Here is a 17,897-nt window from a genome sequence, read left to right on the forward strand (position 1 = left end):
TTTCAAGTTGAGTGAGCTTACATTAGTGGTGATTTACATAAGGGTCAAGCTTATGGTACTTAGAGCCGGACTTGTGACATTTCTTTTGAGAGAGATGAACGCACTTCTTCACAATCCTTGTTTTGAGTGCTACATTCTAAAGTGAGATTTGCTCATGGAGAGTAAGGGAGGAGGAGTTTGGGCTCCACAATGACCTACATGATAGAGCAAGCTTCCTTGGTGAATTAAGTCAACTCTTGATGCTCTAGTGTCACATTAGAACTATGATACTCAAAGGGTCAAAATATGGTGTTGTTGATAACTCATTTGTGTTAAGGGTAATTGTTAGTCCCAATTGATGCATGATTGATTCACCTTAGGCCTGCTGAAATACCTTTTTTTCTAGTGGAGGTGGGAATTACCTTATTTGCTTGAGGACAAGCAAAAGCTTAAGTTTGGGGGAGTTGATATGTAGGGATTTTAACCTATTATTTGCTCTCTTTTACTTGTGTTTTAGGGCGAAAATGCTTGGAGGTATTCCCGGAAACTAATGAAATATGCTTGCTTGCAGGAATTATTCAAAATGAACCAAGGGAATCAAAATCAGCTCACAAAGAAGTCAAAAGTTGAACACAAACCAAGGCTGGGCAAAGAGGTCTGAAGCGCGGACCGCGATGACAGAGATTCAGAGAGCTGACAACTTGAGCAAGAGAGAGAAGTACGGACCGCACCAGAATTGTGCGGCCGCGGAATTCCTTGTACGGCCGCGATCGGAATTATGTGTTCCGCGAAATGAAAAACCAGAGACAAATCCAAAAGAGAAGAACACAGACCGCATCAGAATTATGCGGCCGCGAAAGGAAGAGTGCGGCCGCACTCAGAATTACGCGGCCGCACAACCTCCGCAGGGGCATTTTTGTCCGATATTTTTAGCTCAGTATAAATAGAACTTTTTGTCATTTTTAGGGCATGTCAGGTTATGTTATGTTTTGTGTACGACTGACTTTTCTGTTTTCGGATTTTTTGTACTAGATTCACTCTTTAACATTAGATTTTCATTCAACAAATTAATATTATGGATTTTATCTTTATTTCATATTTAATTTATGTTATTTCCATGAGTACCTAAACCCATAGCTAGGGTTGTGACCCAACCTTAGTGTGGATATTTAATGGGTATTTGATTTTAGGGCTTGAATGTGAATGGGTTAGTGATATTTAGCCTAGTTCTTGTTAGAACTCAAGAATTAATGGTTGCAAACATTGATTCATACCTTTATGACTTAGTCTCTACTTGAGAAAGAGGGACTAAGTCTAAGAAAACTAGGCTAACAAGCAATTGGGGTGAACTCAAGAAATTTATAGCCCCAATTAAAGGGTTAGACCTAGAGATAGTAATACCCAACTTGAGCCAATATCACTTGATTTGTATGAATACCCATTTAGACTTGAGAAAGCCAAATTGGGTAAAATCACTCAAACTACCGAGAAGTATAGAGTGAGTACCCGGGTGTGATAGCTATATTACAATCCCAACTAATCAAGGTTGCCCTAGATTTTGCTACCCGTTAGATATCCACCTAGGTAGAAGTCACTGCCCTAGTCTCTTTAAACATTTAAAACACAACAACAAAAATATTGTCCTTAGTTTCAATTATTTCAATCTTTAGAGTAAAGTTAAAAATAGAAAAACTAATCAAGTTTGTGGAAGTGCAATTAAATCCAAAACTTGCAATTAACTTAGATATACACCTAATCCAATATTCTAACTCCCTGTGGATTCGATCCCGACCTTTGTTGGATTTATTATTGCATCGACCGCCTCGCTACTCAATTGTGGTGCAGGTTTGGCACAGATCAAAGACATCCCATCATCACTTTTGTCACCACTTAAAAATTATATTAGCCTAATTTCTTGTTAACAACATGCTAAGTAGGACATGGCTCCAACTAGGAGATGTACACGAGAACAAGGGATTGAAAAATCAAGCTAAGAAGATAGCATGTCGTAAACATGATGTAACAACCATATTTGTTGAATCATATATTGTGATATTCAGTCGAATATTCTGTATTTAGTAGTATAATTCTAACTAAAGGCCATTTTTTGTTAAAAAGAGATCTCGGATCAAGGGTTATCGACCCGACAGTGCTCCGTTGGTCCATTTAGTGGATTCTCCCCCCAAAAATAAGATCGTATTGAGCAGTAACTTCGAGGAAGATAGAATTGGGACATGCTATTACCTATGTATGGTGACGAGTGTCATGCCAAAGTCTGTCCGGGTGGGCTCAAGCTAAAGCAGGAAAAAAGAGTTAGCTTTCTGCTGAGTGAGCCCGAACAGGAGCGGACACACACTAGATCAGAGCAAGTTTTGCTGGCCCAATGAAGCAGACACCTACTAGGATGAGGCATAGCGGGAATTGAACTCACATCTCGTTGAGCTGATCAAGCAAGCACCCCTTTCGGAAGATCGATTTGTAGGACTATAAGACTGAATCAGGGACGTTTAAGGATGGATATCTTCTTGTTAATAGAGATGGAGTTCGAATTGTCTCACAAAGTGAACTGTGAAGTTGAAGTTGTACACTTTCTTTATCTCAGATTCTAATTGAATCCAAGTAAGTATAATTCTAACTGGGATTCAAAATTTAGATTCACTATTCTTCCATCTTCTAGAAAGATTCACTTAAATTCATTTCAGTACACTTTCTTTATTTTAAATTAAATTCATTTCAGTACTTAAACTTCCATCTTCAATATTCAGATTCACATATTCCTCTATATCATATTCTGTTAGTTTCTTTAGACCAATAAACAATATGGAATGCTTATACAAGATGCACACAAAAATAGTAAGAAATATACCGTCAACAGCAAACGGTAATCTTCATCGCTATATGTCGACTATGCAAGGCTCTATTCCAGAATTAATAAATTCTGTAGAATAAGATAGTAATAGAAGAACTTAGTTTAAAAATAATCTAAAGAAACATAAAATAAATATACTTTAAACACAAGTAAAGTAATAGAAGAAATAAGATAGTCTTACCAGCTTCAAGTTGTTCAAGATTATCTAAATCTCTTCAATTTTAACCGGAGTTGTTGATTCGTTCCGAAGCTAATCTTGGACACACACAAGAGCTTGAACCAATCTAGGAGTCAATGAACTCCAAAATGGATCAAGTATGCGTCCACCGGTACTAAAGGTTGATTCTAAGGCAACATTAGAAATCGAAATGGCTAGCACATCACGTGCCATCTCAGCAAGAGTGGAACATCTGGGTGAGTTCCACTTCCACCACCCTAGAATGTTAAAATTTTTATAGTCTTACTCAACATCTTCACCCAAATATTTATCTAACTCTATTTTAGAATCAATTCCTTCACATTTCTTATACTTCTTTAAATCTAGCATGAATTTTGAAAGCGGTGATGAAGAAGTAGATGAAATTGGAGAAGATGGACATGAACCAGGAGAAGATAAAGATGGACATGAACGGGAAGATGGAGAAGATGGATATGAACCAGAACCACCATTCTTCTTTGCATACACATTAAACAATGATTTCATGTATGTTTTCACCTCATCTTGTATTTTTACACATATTATTTCTCCAAACATAGCAGTAAGCACAAACGAAAGAGATTGAAACTTGTGGCGTGGATCCAACACACATGAAATAAAAATTATTTTGTTCATCTTTTGTGGACCCCTCCCCCAATACTTATCAAACTTCTCTTTCATGTTCTTTGCCATTTCTTTCAAGGTAGCATCTTCACTTTGCATCAAATCTTTCAAAGAAGAACCAACAACACATATCTCAAGAAAGTTCACATTACACGTAATATAAAGTGTACCTGATACCTTCAAGGTGAGTTCATAAAAAAATTCAAGAAACTTCACAATACGTCTTACACTATCCCAATCAGTACTTAAAAGTGGACCTGCAGGTTGTCCATCCTTACAAATATAGTTAGAAATACATGACATCAAACCATAATCAATATCACAATATTTTGTAAAGACTTCCTCATAAGCTGTAGCAACCTTCAACATCAAATATGTAGAGTTCCACCTAGTAGGAACATCCAAGCACAATGATTATTTTAGAAGTTATCTTATCGAGATCTTTACATTCTTTATACTTCTTCCATCTTGAGGGAGATTATCTTATGTACCTAAAACCCTGTCTTATTCGTTCCACAGACACACTCCCTTCTCTCAACCCATCTTGAATAACTAGATTGATGATGTGAGCCATCACATCTCACATGAACATGCTTACCTTCCATCAAGTTAGTGTTCCATCTAGTAAATTATTTGGATAATTCTTTAACTGTGACATCATTAGAACTCGCATTATCAACTGCCACGGTAAATACTTTATCCACTTCCTATTCAAGTAAACACTTATCAATACCACTTACTAAATTTTGACCTTTGTGACTAGTAATTTGACAAAAATTCAATATCTTTTTATGCAATTTCCAATTCTTGTCAATCTAACGTGTTGTAACACACATATAGTTAATTCTTCGAATTGATGTCCATGTATCAGTCGTAATACAAATTCTATGTTATGATTCTTTAAAAATTGACTTCAAAGCAAGTCTCTCTTCATGGTAAATCTCAAGACAATGCCTAGTCATAGTAGTATGAGATGGAATATGAAATAAAGGTTGAAGAATTCTCACGAAATCTCTAAATCCATCTTTTGCAACAGAAATGAAGGGTTGTTCATCTATAACTATCATACGAGCTAAATCCCTCCTACATACCTCTTGATCAAATTTCTGAGGGATAAGTGAGACATCACATGTTTGACCTTCCTGTTGATAAACTAATTTTGTCTGGCTTGTGTCCACCTTGTTGGGATTGTTCAAACACTTGAGAATATGCGATAGCAAATTGCTTGTGCCACTATTTTTGGTATTAGCTGTATATTCTTCTGAACAATACTTGCATTTCACTTTTTTAACACCCTCAATATCAGTGAACTTGTTGAAGTGTCGCCAAGCAATTGATCTTTCTCTTTCATGGTTTTTCATCAATTTCTTCCATGAAATAAAATAGAACAAACACTTCCTTTAAGCTCTAAGAAAGGGGGAGGGAAGAGAGAGGGAGGGGGAGAGAGAGAGAGAGAGAGAGAAGAAGAAGAAGAAGAAGAAGTGAGTCTTACTGCCGTCCGGTCGCCGTCGATAGTCGAAACACAGAGAAGAGAGGCGGAGAGGAACAGACAGAGCAGGCGAGCAGAAGTCTCTCTGAACTCTAAAGAGAGCTTAGAGATAGAGACTATATAAACTAGGTGTGAAGACTGAAAATGAAATAAGACCTAACCCTAAAATTAAAGTTTAGTATTTATACATGTCCTAATAATTTTGGATTTGGATCAGATCGGGTTAAAATTATACATATTCGAATCTGATTCGGATATCCAAAATTTTAAAAACCAAAATCTGTAATTCTATCTAAATATCTGCAATCCAAAATCCGAAAATCCAAATTGGGTGGATCGATTCAGATTTCATATATCCAATCTAAATGCACAGCCATAGCTAAAATTGCTGGTGTTCTTCGCGATCGCGAAGAGGGCTGATGAAGGGCCTCTTATTTTACTCTTTCCAAACCTGAGGAGGTTAATGTGAACGCGGAGAAGGACTTGGTCCTCCTTTGTAAACGCGTAGGCCTGATCGTGAACACGAAAAAGGCTGAGAGTGGGATGGGCTAAGAGGCAGAAGGCCTTCGCGAACGCGACTGGTGGAACACGAATTCGAAGGGCAGGGCCTACTGGGCATTGCAAACATAACCAAGAGGTCGCGAGTGCGAAGGGTACCTGTGCAGCTGGGAGAAGTTGGCCTTCGCGATCGCGAAGAAGAGCGGGCCTTGGCAGATTTGATTTTTATACGGGATTTGGCTCTTTTTTCATTTTCACTTGGGTTGGCCGGTTTTGAGCTCTTTTGAGAGGATTTTCATCAAGCATCACAAGGTAAGTGAATTCTACCCATTTTATAGTTAAATACATGGATTATGGGTAAATTTTTAACATGAAAATTATTGAAAATTGTGGGATTTGGTTGGAAACCTAGGGTTTGGTAAAAATGGTATTTGCGCACGAAATGTATTATAGAATTGGGAATAAATTATATATTTGAGTTCGTGAGGTCATGGGTAACATTTATCTTCGAAAAGTTTCGGAATCCCGACACGTGAGCCCGGGGTGACTTTTATGGACTTTTCGAGTTTGGTTGGGTAATTAGTTTAGTAGTTAAATTATGAAATTTTGAGCATATATTAATTAGTTTATATGACTTTTTATTAATTTTGGATTGCTCGATGTCGTTTGAGGAGTTCTAGTGAGGATAAAGAGCCGGATAGTGAACTTGAAAGCGAGGTATGTCTCTTGGCTAACTTTGTAATAGGGAATTTATCCCCTTAGGTGTATTAATTATTGTGTGCTACTTGTTGGGGGATATATGTACGTATGAGGTGACGAGAGTCCGTACGTATCTATATTTATGTTATGTCCAGGTAGACTTAGATTCACATCATGCCTTAATTGTGTTATTTGTATTTATCCTGTGTATTTGATTTCCTTAATTTATGACTGAGAATGAGGTTAGAATAAAAATATTGATTTAGTGTCTTACTTTGGAAAATTTTGAAATATTTGATGAACTATGGATTCGTGTCTTCTCGACTCGCATGTACTTCCGCGAGCGGGGAAATTTCTCCACTCTTATAGGATCGGGTCGTTTACCTCGGCAGTGTTATAAATTACTCTTACGGAATCGGGCCATTCGCTTAGGCAGTATGGTAACACTATTCTTATGGGATCGGACCGTTTGACTCGGTAGTACTGAGTATCACCCTTTCCTATGGGATCGGGTCATTCGCCTCGGCAGTACTAAGTATCACTTTTCCTATGAGATGGGGTTGTTCACCTCGGCAGACTCGTGCTTAATACTTGAGATTGGATTTGATTTTGGTAACCGTTGACTAGCGCCTTCGAGGACGGTTATGACATTTTAGTGATTTGATATAGATCCATGATGGAAATTTACTATTAATGTTTTATTTGTTTCGTTGCTACTTGTTGTACATCCTCTATGTCTACTTCATGCATTTTATTATTTTTTTACCACTATTAAGTGTCAAGTCGATGCCTCATCACTATTTCTTCTAGGTTAGACTAGATACTTACTGGGTACGCATTATTTTATGTACTCATGCTACACTTCTGTACTGAATGTGCAGGTACTAAGGCAGGTACTACCAGTGGTCACATGGGCGCGTAGCCGTACTACCACAAAGACTTAGTGTTGAGCTGTTTTCCTTGCTTCGATCCGCAGCACCGGAGTCTCCCTCTACATTGTTTATTGTTTCTGTCTATTTTAATTCGGACAGTAGTTGCAGTAGTTTTTTATATTTTTTAGATTTCTCATGCACTTGTGATACCGGATTTTGGGGCTTCTAGCATTTATGCATTGTTGTACTTATTATTACTATCACCGTAATTTATGCATTGTTAACACTTGATAATTTTGGGAAAGAAGAATGTACGGTTGCATGAGATTTTACTTTTATTCGTTGTATTTAAGGAAACTTCTAGTTTTAAAAGTTAAAAAAAGAATAATTAAATTGGAGGTTCACGTATGGGCTTGCCTAACGGCGGCGTTAAGCGCCATCGCGACCTTTTATAGGTTTTGGGCTGTGACAAGGCTTTCCTTCAAAGAAGAAAAAGATCTTCATCAGCTCAACCGGATGCTCACCTGGGGGAGCTCCAAAACCCACCAGCAGAAGAAGTTCAGGCACTCTAGGGGGAAATGGACTTGGTTGAGAATGTCGATTCTCGCTTTTTGACACCTCTTGCCGTCTCTGGTCAGAGAAGCTTGGCCCCCGACCTCCTTCTGCCAACAACTTCTAAGAAAGCAATAACTACCATTCCTTCTACCATAGTTGCTTCTTCTCCGTCCACACCAACAACTTTTTATCCACCGAACCAACTTCCCCTTCTTCACCAGCACCGACTGCTTCTCTTCCACCACCATTGGCCGAACAAATAGGGAATGTTTCTCCTCCATGGTCTGCTGACCATGAGAATTTAGGAAACACGTACTCGACCCCTTCTCAAGATCCTCATGGGAGTCAAAGTGCTACACTTTTAGTTTTGAAATAGTGTCATATTCTCTACAAGCCGGTGGAGCTAGCTAATTACGCGAAGCCGCTGGCTTCGGCGAAGGACTGGAAAAAGATGGACTCCCTTTCTGGGGAGTCCCTAATAAACAACAGCATGCACTGCTCGACGCAAGTAACAATCTCTCCTTTTTCTATATTCTTTCCATTTTCATTTAGATTTAATAATCTTGAACCTATCCCTTTTTCAGGCCAATCTCTTTGCTTCTGAGGGACTGCAAAGGTTGATTCTGGATAAACAATAACTTGCTTCCGAGCGGGATCAACTTTTGACTAAAATAAATTAGCTCGTCGAGCGCCTTCCGGTGCTAGAGGAAAAAGTTGCATCGATGAACGAGCTTGAGGCTCGGTTACAGAAAACCGAGCAAGATAAAATGGCCTACAACCAAGAAGTTTCCCAATTGCATGAAGATCTCAGAGAAGCTAAGGCTAACTGGGTCGAACTTTATGATGTTGTAACCACCGCTGCCGAGTGTGAGTCTGCCTTCGAGGAACAAGTTAATAACTTGAAGGCCAACTTGTGCTCCAAAACCGAGGAGGCAAACGCTGGCGAGGAGAGGAGGGCCAAAATGGAAGAGAGGCTTAAGAGAGTGATGGAGAAAAATCGGCTTCACGCAATCACCAACGTTGAGCTTGATTCCAGACTCAGAGCCTTGAAGGCTGAAAATGAAGAGCTCCATGCAAAAATCGACAAACTCTGAGCAAAACTCCAGAACCTAAAAGTCTCCGTTGTCTTTGAGAAAACCTACACCATGTACCATATGAAGAGGAAGACTTTGGAGGAGGCCAAATAAGGTATTGCCAATATAGATGACTACATTGCCCTGGCTCGGGGACTGGAGTTAACTACTCGTGAGAATCTTCCTGCTTGGCCCACTGTAACTGACTCCTCGAATACTAATTCTGAGTATTCGGGAATCGAAGGAGAGACCAAAGAGGATGAAGGCCCCGAACCGGCAGCGGAACAGCCTTCTTCCACTAGGGAGAATTAGGACCCTTCTCTCCCTTTGGGTTCTGGCAGCAAAAAATAATGTATAATTTTTTTCCTTTTATCTTTTATAATTATGCCAAAAAGTTTTACTAAGTTCGGCACTTTAATAAGTAAAAGAACTTTTTGATTAAGTGTTGTGCAAACATATCCTCTTTATATTTGATTGATAAAACTTCGGGAACATTTTTGCATATGATAGCTTTTGATTCCAGGCACAAGTACTTTCAGAATCTACCCTTTATTATGAGGGTTTCATAATAGAGGCTCCTTATATTTACAGTGCTCTTGAAGAGGAAGTCTCATGTTCATTATGGCACAACCATTTGGAGTTTTCGTTATCTCTCAAATGAAAAATAAAATGACTTATCGTTCGGACAAGAAATAGGATAAAAATAAAAGGACTTTGATTTATTCCTTCTATCTTCAAAAGTAAAATTACATAAACATTCATCTTCTTATGTAAATGAAGCTACTAATACATGTGGCTAACTTGTATAACTTATTTCTACGGAGTTGATCATGCAGTCCCCGGACCCGATCAGACATTGATCCTGGTTCTAATAATACCTGGTTTTCATGGTACTCTTGGTGACGTATCATGTATTATCCCTCCCCCATCCCCCCCAGTGTTCAAAGGCTAAGTATGACAATTCGAACACAGGAGGTCTTGCGTTTACCAAAGTCCTTTTCTTCATTTTGTACCTCATATTGCTATTTTGATCTATGGAGACAATTTATCAATCGTTAAATAATTTGTTTTGGGAGGCGATACTTGCCATCAAACCAAAGATTATTTAACCATCCACAAGCTATTTTCCACACGAATTTTAGTGCCTTGATATTGAAGGTATGTCCATTGCCGTAGATCCTTGTTTCGTACTATGTTTTACGTTGCTGCCTCATTAAAAACCTTGCTAGAAAAATCTGATTGGGACAAAAACTGTACGAAGAGAAAAAGAGTACAGGACATACTTTCAGTTCCAGCAAGGATCTTTAGCAATAATACCTTTTGAGTTGAGAGACGTTCCAGTTGCTCGGCAATTTGACTCTATCCTGATTTTCCAGTTCATATGAGCCTTGACCGGTTATAGCTGAGACCCGGTAAGGTCCTTCCCACGTTGATCCAAGCTTTACAGTGTTAACTTCCCAGGCTCTTTGAGTAACCCTCCTCGGAACCAAATCTATAACTTTGAAATAATGGAGATTCGCCGTGCGGTTGTAATACCTCTATATCCTTTGCTTTTGGGCCACTATTCTCACGTATGCCAGATCTCAATGTTGCTAATGTAAATCTTGCTTAACCAGCAACATTTCGTTATTCACTTCATTATTTGTCCGGGAAAACATTAAGGTTGGCTCCCCCACTTCCATCGGTATCAAATCCTCTGAACCGTATACGAGCGAAAAGGGTGTTTCACTTGTGATCAACTTTGCAGTGGTCCGATATGCCCATAGCACTCTCGGGAGCTCATCTGGCCACTTGACCTTGGCATCTTCTAACTATTTTTAAGGTTTTGAAGAATTATCTTATTGGCTGACTCCGCCTGTCAATTAGCGTTCGGGTGATATGGAGAAGACATGATCCGTTTGATCTTTAGTCCCTCCACAAACTTTGTGACCTTAGAACCTATGAATTGTTGCCCAAGCAATATCCTTTGGCATTCCAAATCGGCAGATTATGTGGTCCCATATGAAGTCAATCACTTTGCATTCTCCAATCTTTTGGTAAGAACCTGCTATGACCTATTTAGTAAAATAATCAATTAAAACTAAAAGAAATCTTACCTTCCCAGGCCTTTGTGGTAAGGGACCGACTATGTCCATCCCCAGTTTCATGAATGGCCACGGGACACCAGCGAATGCAAAATTCTACTGGTTGGTGCACTAACTATGCGTGACATTGACATTTGTCGCATTTCTGTACGAATGCTTTTGCGTCATGTTCCATCTGGGACCAATAATAGCCAGCCCTAAATAACTTGAGAACTAACTAGTCTACACCGGAGTGGTGTTCACAAAACCCTTTGTGGACTTCTCTCATCATGTAGTCCGCCTCCGAGGCCCCTAAGCATCGAGCCAATGGTCCTTGGAATGATCTCCTTTATAACTGTCCATCAACGAGGCAGTAATGAGCCGCTTTGGTTCGTAGTGCCCGGGATGCTTTGGGTCTTTGTGTAATTTACCATGTCTGAGATATATACTGAATTCATTCCTCAAGTCCAAAAATAAATTGGTTGAATTTACTTCGCAGTAACAATCCACATCTAACACCGAATGTAGCAATTGGACGATCATACCAAAATCAGATCCTTTCATTTATGTGGATGACCCCAAATTAGCCAAAGCGTCTGCTTTTATATTTTCCTCCCTAGGAATATGGACGATTGACCATTCTCTGAATCGTGCAAGTAATGCTTGAACCTTGTTCAAGTACTGTTGCATGCGCTCCTCCTTTGTGTCAAAACTCCCATACACTTGGTTTACCAACAGTTGGGAGTCACATTTTATCTTGATGACCTCGGAACCTAGTCCCCGAGATAGTTCAAGTCCTGGAACTAAAGCCTTATACTCGGCTTCATTGTTAGTAAACAGTATAGTTCTAATAGCCTGGCTTAGGGTTTCCCCCAAAGGGGTGATTAGAACTGCTCCGAGACCGGACCCCTTTATGTTGGAGGCTCCATCAGTAAAGAAAGTCCAGACTCCCGATGTCATTCCCAACACCAGCACTGCTTCCTTAGTAGCTAAAGTCATTAATCCCGGATTGGAATCAGCCACGAAATCGGCCAAAACCTATGACTTAATTGCAGCCCTCAGTACAAAACGTGTGACTTAATTGCAATCCTCGATTTATACTCAATGTCAAACTCGCTAACTTCGACTGCCCATTTAGCCAAACGACATGACAACTCAGACTTATGAAGGACATTCCTTAAGTAAAAGGTTGTCACAACAACTATTGGGTGACACTAAAAATAAGGCCTAAGCATTCGAGAGGCAACTACAAGAGCTAAGGCTAGCTTTTCAAGGTGCGGATAATGAGTCTCCACTTCTGATAATATTTTACTAATGTAATAAATAGGAAATTGCATACCTTCTTCTTCTCGGACCAAAACTGCACTCACCGCTACTTCTGATACCGCTAAATAAATTAGTAGTTGTTCACCTTCCTCTAGTTTTGACAACAATGGAGGTCTGGATAGGTACCTTTTTAGGTCCTTCAATGCCTGCTGGCATTTCGGAGTCCACACGAAGTTGTTCTTCTTTTTTAAAAGTGATAAGAAGTGGTGGCATTCTTTCAAGGACCTTGAGATGAATCTATTGAGAGCTGCCAACATACCAGTCAACCTTTGTACTTCCTTCACACTTGTTAACTGATCCGGAATGTCCTTGATGGCTTTGTTTTTGTCAGGGTTTACCTCGATCCCTCTTTGCGAGACCAAAAAATCCAAAATTTTGTCGGAGCCAACCCCAAAGGCACATTTCTCTGGGTTGAGCTTCATCTTGTACTTCCTCAAAATGTCGAACGTCTCTTGGAGATGTTTCATATGATCTCCTACATTTAAATACTTAACCATCATGTTATCAATATATACCTCCACTGTTTTACCTATTTATTTTTCAAACATCTTATTAACGAGCCTCTGGTATGTAGCTCCGGCGTTCTTGAGACCAAAAGGCATCATATTGTAGCAATATGCACCAAAGTTTATGATGAAAGAAGTTTTTTCCTAATCTTCCGGGTTCATCCTAATCTGATTAGACCCGGAATAAGAATCAAGGAAACTCATTAACCCGTGCCCGGCCGTAGCATTAATTATTTGATCAATGTTCAGCAACAAGAATGAGTCTTTAGGGAACGACTTATTTAAATCCTTATAGTCTACACACATCTTAAATTTTTTATTCTTTTTAGGTAATACAACTACATTAGCTAATCATTCCGGGTAAATTACCTCTCGAATCGAACCGATGTTAAGTGGTCGGGTTACCTCTTCCTTAACAAACTTGTTCTTGACCTCTGTTATCGGGTATTTCTTTTGCCTTACCAATGGGGAGTTTGGATCCAGACTTAGTTTGTAGACCGCTTCCTCCAATAGAATACCTATCATATTCGAGTGCGACCATACAAAGCAGTCAATGTTAGCTTTAAGAAAATTTATAAATTCTAACCTGAGCTCGGGATTTAACCCTGTTCCCAAATGAAATTTTCTTTAAAAAATTCCTTGAACATGGCCACTTGTTCGAGATCTTCCGCGGTTGATTTGGTCGTATCTGTCTCCTCTGATACCTAAAACGATCTTGGTACTTGATATAATTCTGACAAATCCTCCTTTTGGTCGTCTTCGATTGGTATGGGAGAAGGCATCGGTTCCTGTAATTGCTATTTTTTGGATTCTCTGTCCTTACTACTGGAAACGGTTACAACGTTCATCTCTCTTGCTGGTGGTTGGTCTGCTCTTATCTATTTGATTCCTTCTTGTGTCAAAATCTTCAACAATTGGTGATAGGTCGAGGGCATAACCTTCATCTCGTGTATCCACTTCCTTTCGAGGATCCCACTATATCCCATGTTGCCATCTACCACTTCAAACAAAGTGGTCTCCAGTACCCCTTCGGCGTGTGTGGGCAACAGGATTTCACCTCGGGTTGTGACTCTAGTAAGGTTGAAGCCGGCTAGAAATTTTGTCGTCAGAATGATGTTTCTGGTCAACTTAGCTTGTTTCACGACCCTTCATTGTATGATATTGGCCGAGCTCTCTGGATCTGCCAAAACATGCTTAATATTTGAAATCTAAGACATTGAGTGAAATTACCAGCATGTCATTGTGCAGTAAGAGAAGTCCATTAGCATATTCTTCCGAGTAAGCGATGTCATCTTCCGAGACTTCCCCAACCCTCTTGCCATGAGTCACTGATATTTTCGACATTTTGCTGTCAAAAATGTCACCCCATTGACCTCGCTTCCTCCGAAGATCATGTTGATTGTCATTCGAGGTTACCCTGTTGCTATCTTTGATGGCTCCGAGTTGTCCCGGATTCTACCATCATTCTTTTTGGTGTGATCACTTAAGAACACTGTAAGATGTCCATTCTTTAACAACATCGCCACCTCCTCGCGAAGATGTCGGCAGTCCCCAGCTCTATGGCCGTGAGTCCCATGGAATTCACACCACATGTTAGGATCCCTCTTGCTAGGATCCGATTGGATTGGTTTTGGAAATCATGCCTCTTTGATGTTTCTTTTTGCCGAAACCAGTTCTACCAATCTGATATTAAAGTTGTAATCAGATAACCTGGGATATGCGGGATCTAGGGATCCCGGTGCCTCTTTCTCCTGCAACGATCTGCGACTACGACCGCGGTCCTCCCTTCTATCAGAAGGGAATCTATCTTACGATTGGAATCCTTTATTTCCACGCCCATCGACTTTCTCCTAAGGTTGGAAACGACCCCTATAGGGCCTTCAGTCTACGTCAAAATCACATTTGAACTTATCTTGATTCCTATCACTATTCCGTCCTCTGGATGACGTCGAGGAACCAAGTTGATCATCCTTAATCCTTATTTTTACTCGTAGCGATTATGAACATCCGCCCATGTGGTTTCCTAAAACTCGAGAAAGCTCTCCCTCAAGTTTTAGGAGGCATCGGAACTCAGTGGATTTAGACCCTTTGTGAATGCCTATGTTGCCCATTCATCTGTAACCGCTGGTAACAACATCCTTTCTTTTTGGAACCGAATCATGAATTCTCATAGCAGCTCGAATTCGCCTTGTGAAATTCTGAATATATCTGCCTTTCTGGCGTGGACCTTTCTTGCCCGGCATGAGCCTTGATGAACGAATCTGTAAGTATTTCAAAAGAATCAATTGAATGTTTTGGTAAGAGAGAATGTAAGGCCCCCTTCGTGAGGGTTTTGCCAAACATCTTCAACAGATCCATCCGCTCATGAAACTCTTTTGCGCTCTAATCCATTCTTTCATTCATCTCTCTCATGAATCTCATGAGCTCGATTTTGAAAGGATCATTCAAGTTGTTATTCCCATATCCGCTTCCAGTCCCCCCGGCATCATCGAAACCGACTTAATCCCTTGGAGTGTTGTTATTGGTTCTTTGAGCCGTCTGATTTGCGGGAAATTTGGGAGAATCCCAGAGCCCTTCTATTGGTGTTATTGGAAGCACTCGATGAAGCTTGTTTTAATTCCGTCATCACCCGATCTTGCCTTGAGAGGTGATCCATAATTTCTCTTTGCTGTATTCTTAGGAGTTTGATTATTTTAAAAACGTGTTCGTCCTCCACATCATCAGGAGTTAGATCCTGCACATGCCGTGGGTACTGACCCTCACAAATCGGGGTAGTTTCATCCCCTTCGTTGCGGGTCTCGCTAATTGAAGCATCACGTTGGTATGTCTCTTCTCGTTCATCGTGTGCGATAACGTTGTTAGCGTTGTTGACATCATTGGCTGCCATATTTGATTTTAACTAAGGAAAGAGTCAAAACTTTGTTAGTAACAAATGAATGGACCAAAGAAATTACGCAGTTGTCTATACCCCACGGTGAGCGCCAAATTATTTACCCATAAAACAGTACAGTTAAATTTATAGCGTGGTTTATAGACAAGTGAATTGACTTGATCAGAAAATAATAAATAAATAGGAACAAAAATAAGATTAACGACTAAAATTAAAGGAGACAACAAGCCTGACTCTAAACTCAGTCTTTTCGAGAGAAAAAATAAAAGCAATGATAAAACTGTTTAGATCGAGCATAAATTAGTAGATTATAGCTTTTGTGTACAGAATGTTTCATGTACTACAATGGTTGTTAATCTCTCTATTTATAGCATCTACTTAGGGGGACAAGATCCTAAAATCAAGGTCCTCTTGAATGAGAATAAAAATGTCATTGATGGGTGCATAATGGTCGGCTTTGAATGTAGATATTCTCTGTAACGACTGCTCATTAAATTCTATCTGATGTCAACCCTTTGAATATTTATTACCAGTTATGCTTCCTTCGGTCTCCATCCAGTACCGGTTGTTACGTTTTTATTAAGGAGTGTGAATAGGAAATGGAAGAGGCACCTCTTGGGTGTGAATGGGAAATGGAAGAGGCACCTCTTGGATTGCACCTCTTCATCTCACCATTTTATTGGGGCGTGAATGGTAAATGGAAGAGGCACCTCTTGGATTGCACCTCTTCATCTCACCCTTTCATTGTCTATAAATAGAGAGGCTTAACCTTATTTTCCACCACTGAAAAATCTAAAATCTCTCCTCTCAATTTTCTGCATACTGCATTGGTTATTCAAAAGCAAAACATAAGCATTTTGTGTGATTTGCTCCGCCAATTGAGTTCGCCGAAATTCTATGAGTTGAAGTGCCGCTATCACAGAATAGTTATTTCGTTCTATCCTGGGAGGAACTAATACGCAACCTTGGGCATTGTGAGGGGATTAAATTTCTTAAGGAAACACAAGAAACTTGTGGGCTCAGAATTTTCTCTGCTTTATTTTTCCTTAAACTAACGTTTATTGATTTACTGGTTTTGAATACAGAGTGATAACAAGCTTAAGGAATTTAATATTTATTTCTGTATTCATCTTACATTCTGTTTTGGGAGACTAAAATCTTATTAATTTTTTACTCCCGTTTTGGAGATTAAAATCTTCGGATTTTCTACTCCAGTTTGAAACTAAAGTCTTTGTGACTTTCTACTCAATCCGAGATATATTAACTCGGTTGCTTGTATTCGGTTTGAAGATATAAATACTTCACCGAGATAATAATTTTGTTTGTCAATTTCTTTTACACAAAAATGACAACAAGTGTGGAACAACAGAATGGTTTTGTTGGGACTACCGCTGCAATGGCAACTGCATCTTCAAGTCGCACAACTCCTGCACCGGCGATGGCACCGGGAGAAAAACCCGAAAAAATTTTCGGTGTGGACTTTAAGCGTTGGTAGCAGAAAATATTCTTCTACCTGACCACACTCAGTTTAGAGTGCTTGATCAGTGAAGACGTTCTAGTTCTGGGAGAAGAAACTCCTGAAAATGAGCGATTTGTGGTCACTAAGGCATGGAAGCATTCTGACTTCGTATGCAAAAACTATATTTTAAGTTGCTTGGAAGACGGCTTGTACAATGTTTATAGCATCATGAAAACATCAAGAGAATTGTGGAATGCTCTTGAAAAAAATTACAAGACTGAAGATGTTGGACTAAAGAGGTTTGTGGCAGCCAAATTTCTTGATTTCAAAATGGTTGACGGTAATCTGTCATAACGCAAGTCCAAGAATTGCAAGTTATTGTTCATGACCTCCTTGCTGAAGGTATAAACCGAGTCAATATTTTTATTTAAGATATTGATTATTTTACTAATTATAAATTTATGATTGAAGGTATGGTCATAAATGAAGCATTTCAAGTTGCGGCGTTTATTGAAAAGCTGCCTCCGCTATGGAAGGACTTTAAGAATTACTTGAAACATAAGCGCGAGGAGATGACGCTTGAAGACCTTATTGTTCGTCTACGGATTGAAGAGGACAACAAGGCTGCTGAGAAGAAGTCTCGTGAAAATTCAACAATTATGGGTGCAAATATTGTTGAGGAAGCTTCAACGAGCAAAAAGAGAAAGAAGTCGTCTGGTCCAAAGAATTACCCAAGCAAAAAGAAGTTCAAAGGTAATTGCCACAACTGTGGAAAGGTTGGACACAAGGCTGCTGAATG

The 17,897-nt window shown here is 39.5% G+C and overlaps 1 protein-coding gene across 1 annotated transcript; it reads right to left on the reverse strand.

The window, feature by feature from the left end:
* Positions 1-11,481: 11,481 nt before the first annotated feature.
* LOC138910082 (uncharacterized) lies at positions 11,482-11,916 on the reverse strand. Its single transcript, XM_070201303.1, has one exon. The coding sequence runs from the start codon at positions 11,914-11,916 to the stop codon at positions 11,482-11,484; it is 435 nt and encodes a 144-aa protein (XP_070057404.1).
* Between the last annotated feature and the right edge of the window lie 5,981 nt (positions 11,917-17,897).

The sequence above is a fragment of the Nicotiana tomentosiformis genome, chromosome 4 (genome assembly GCF_000390325.3).
Source record: "Nicotiana tomentosiformis chromosome 4, ASM39032v3, whole genome shotgun sequence".
NCBI classification, from domain to species: Eukaryota; Viridiplantae; Streptophyta; class Magnoliopsida; order Solanales; family Solanaceae; genus Nicotiana; species Nicotiana tomentosiformis.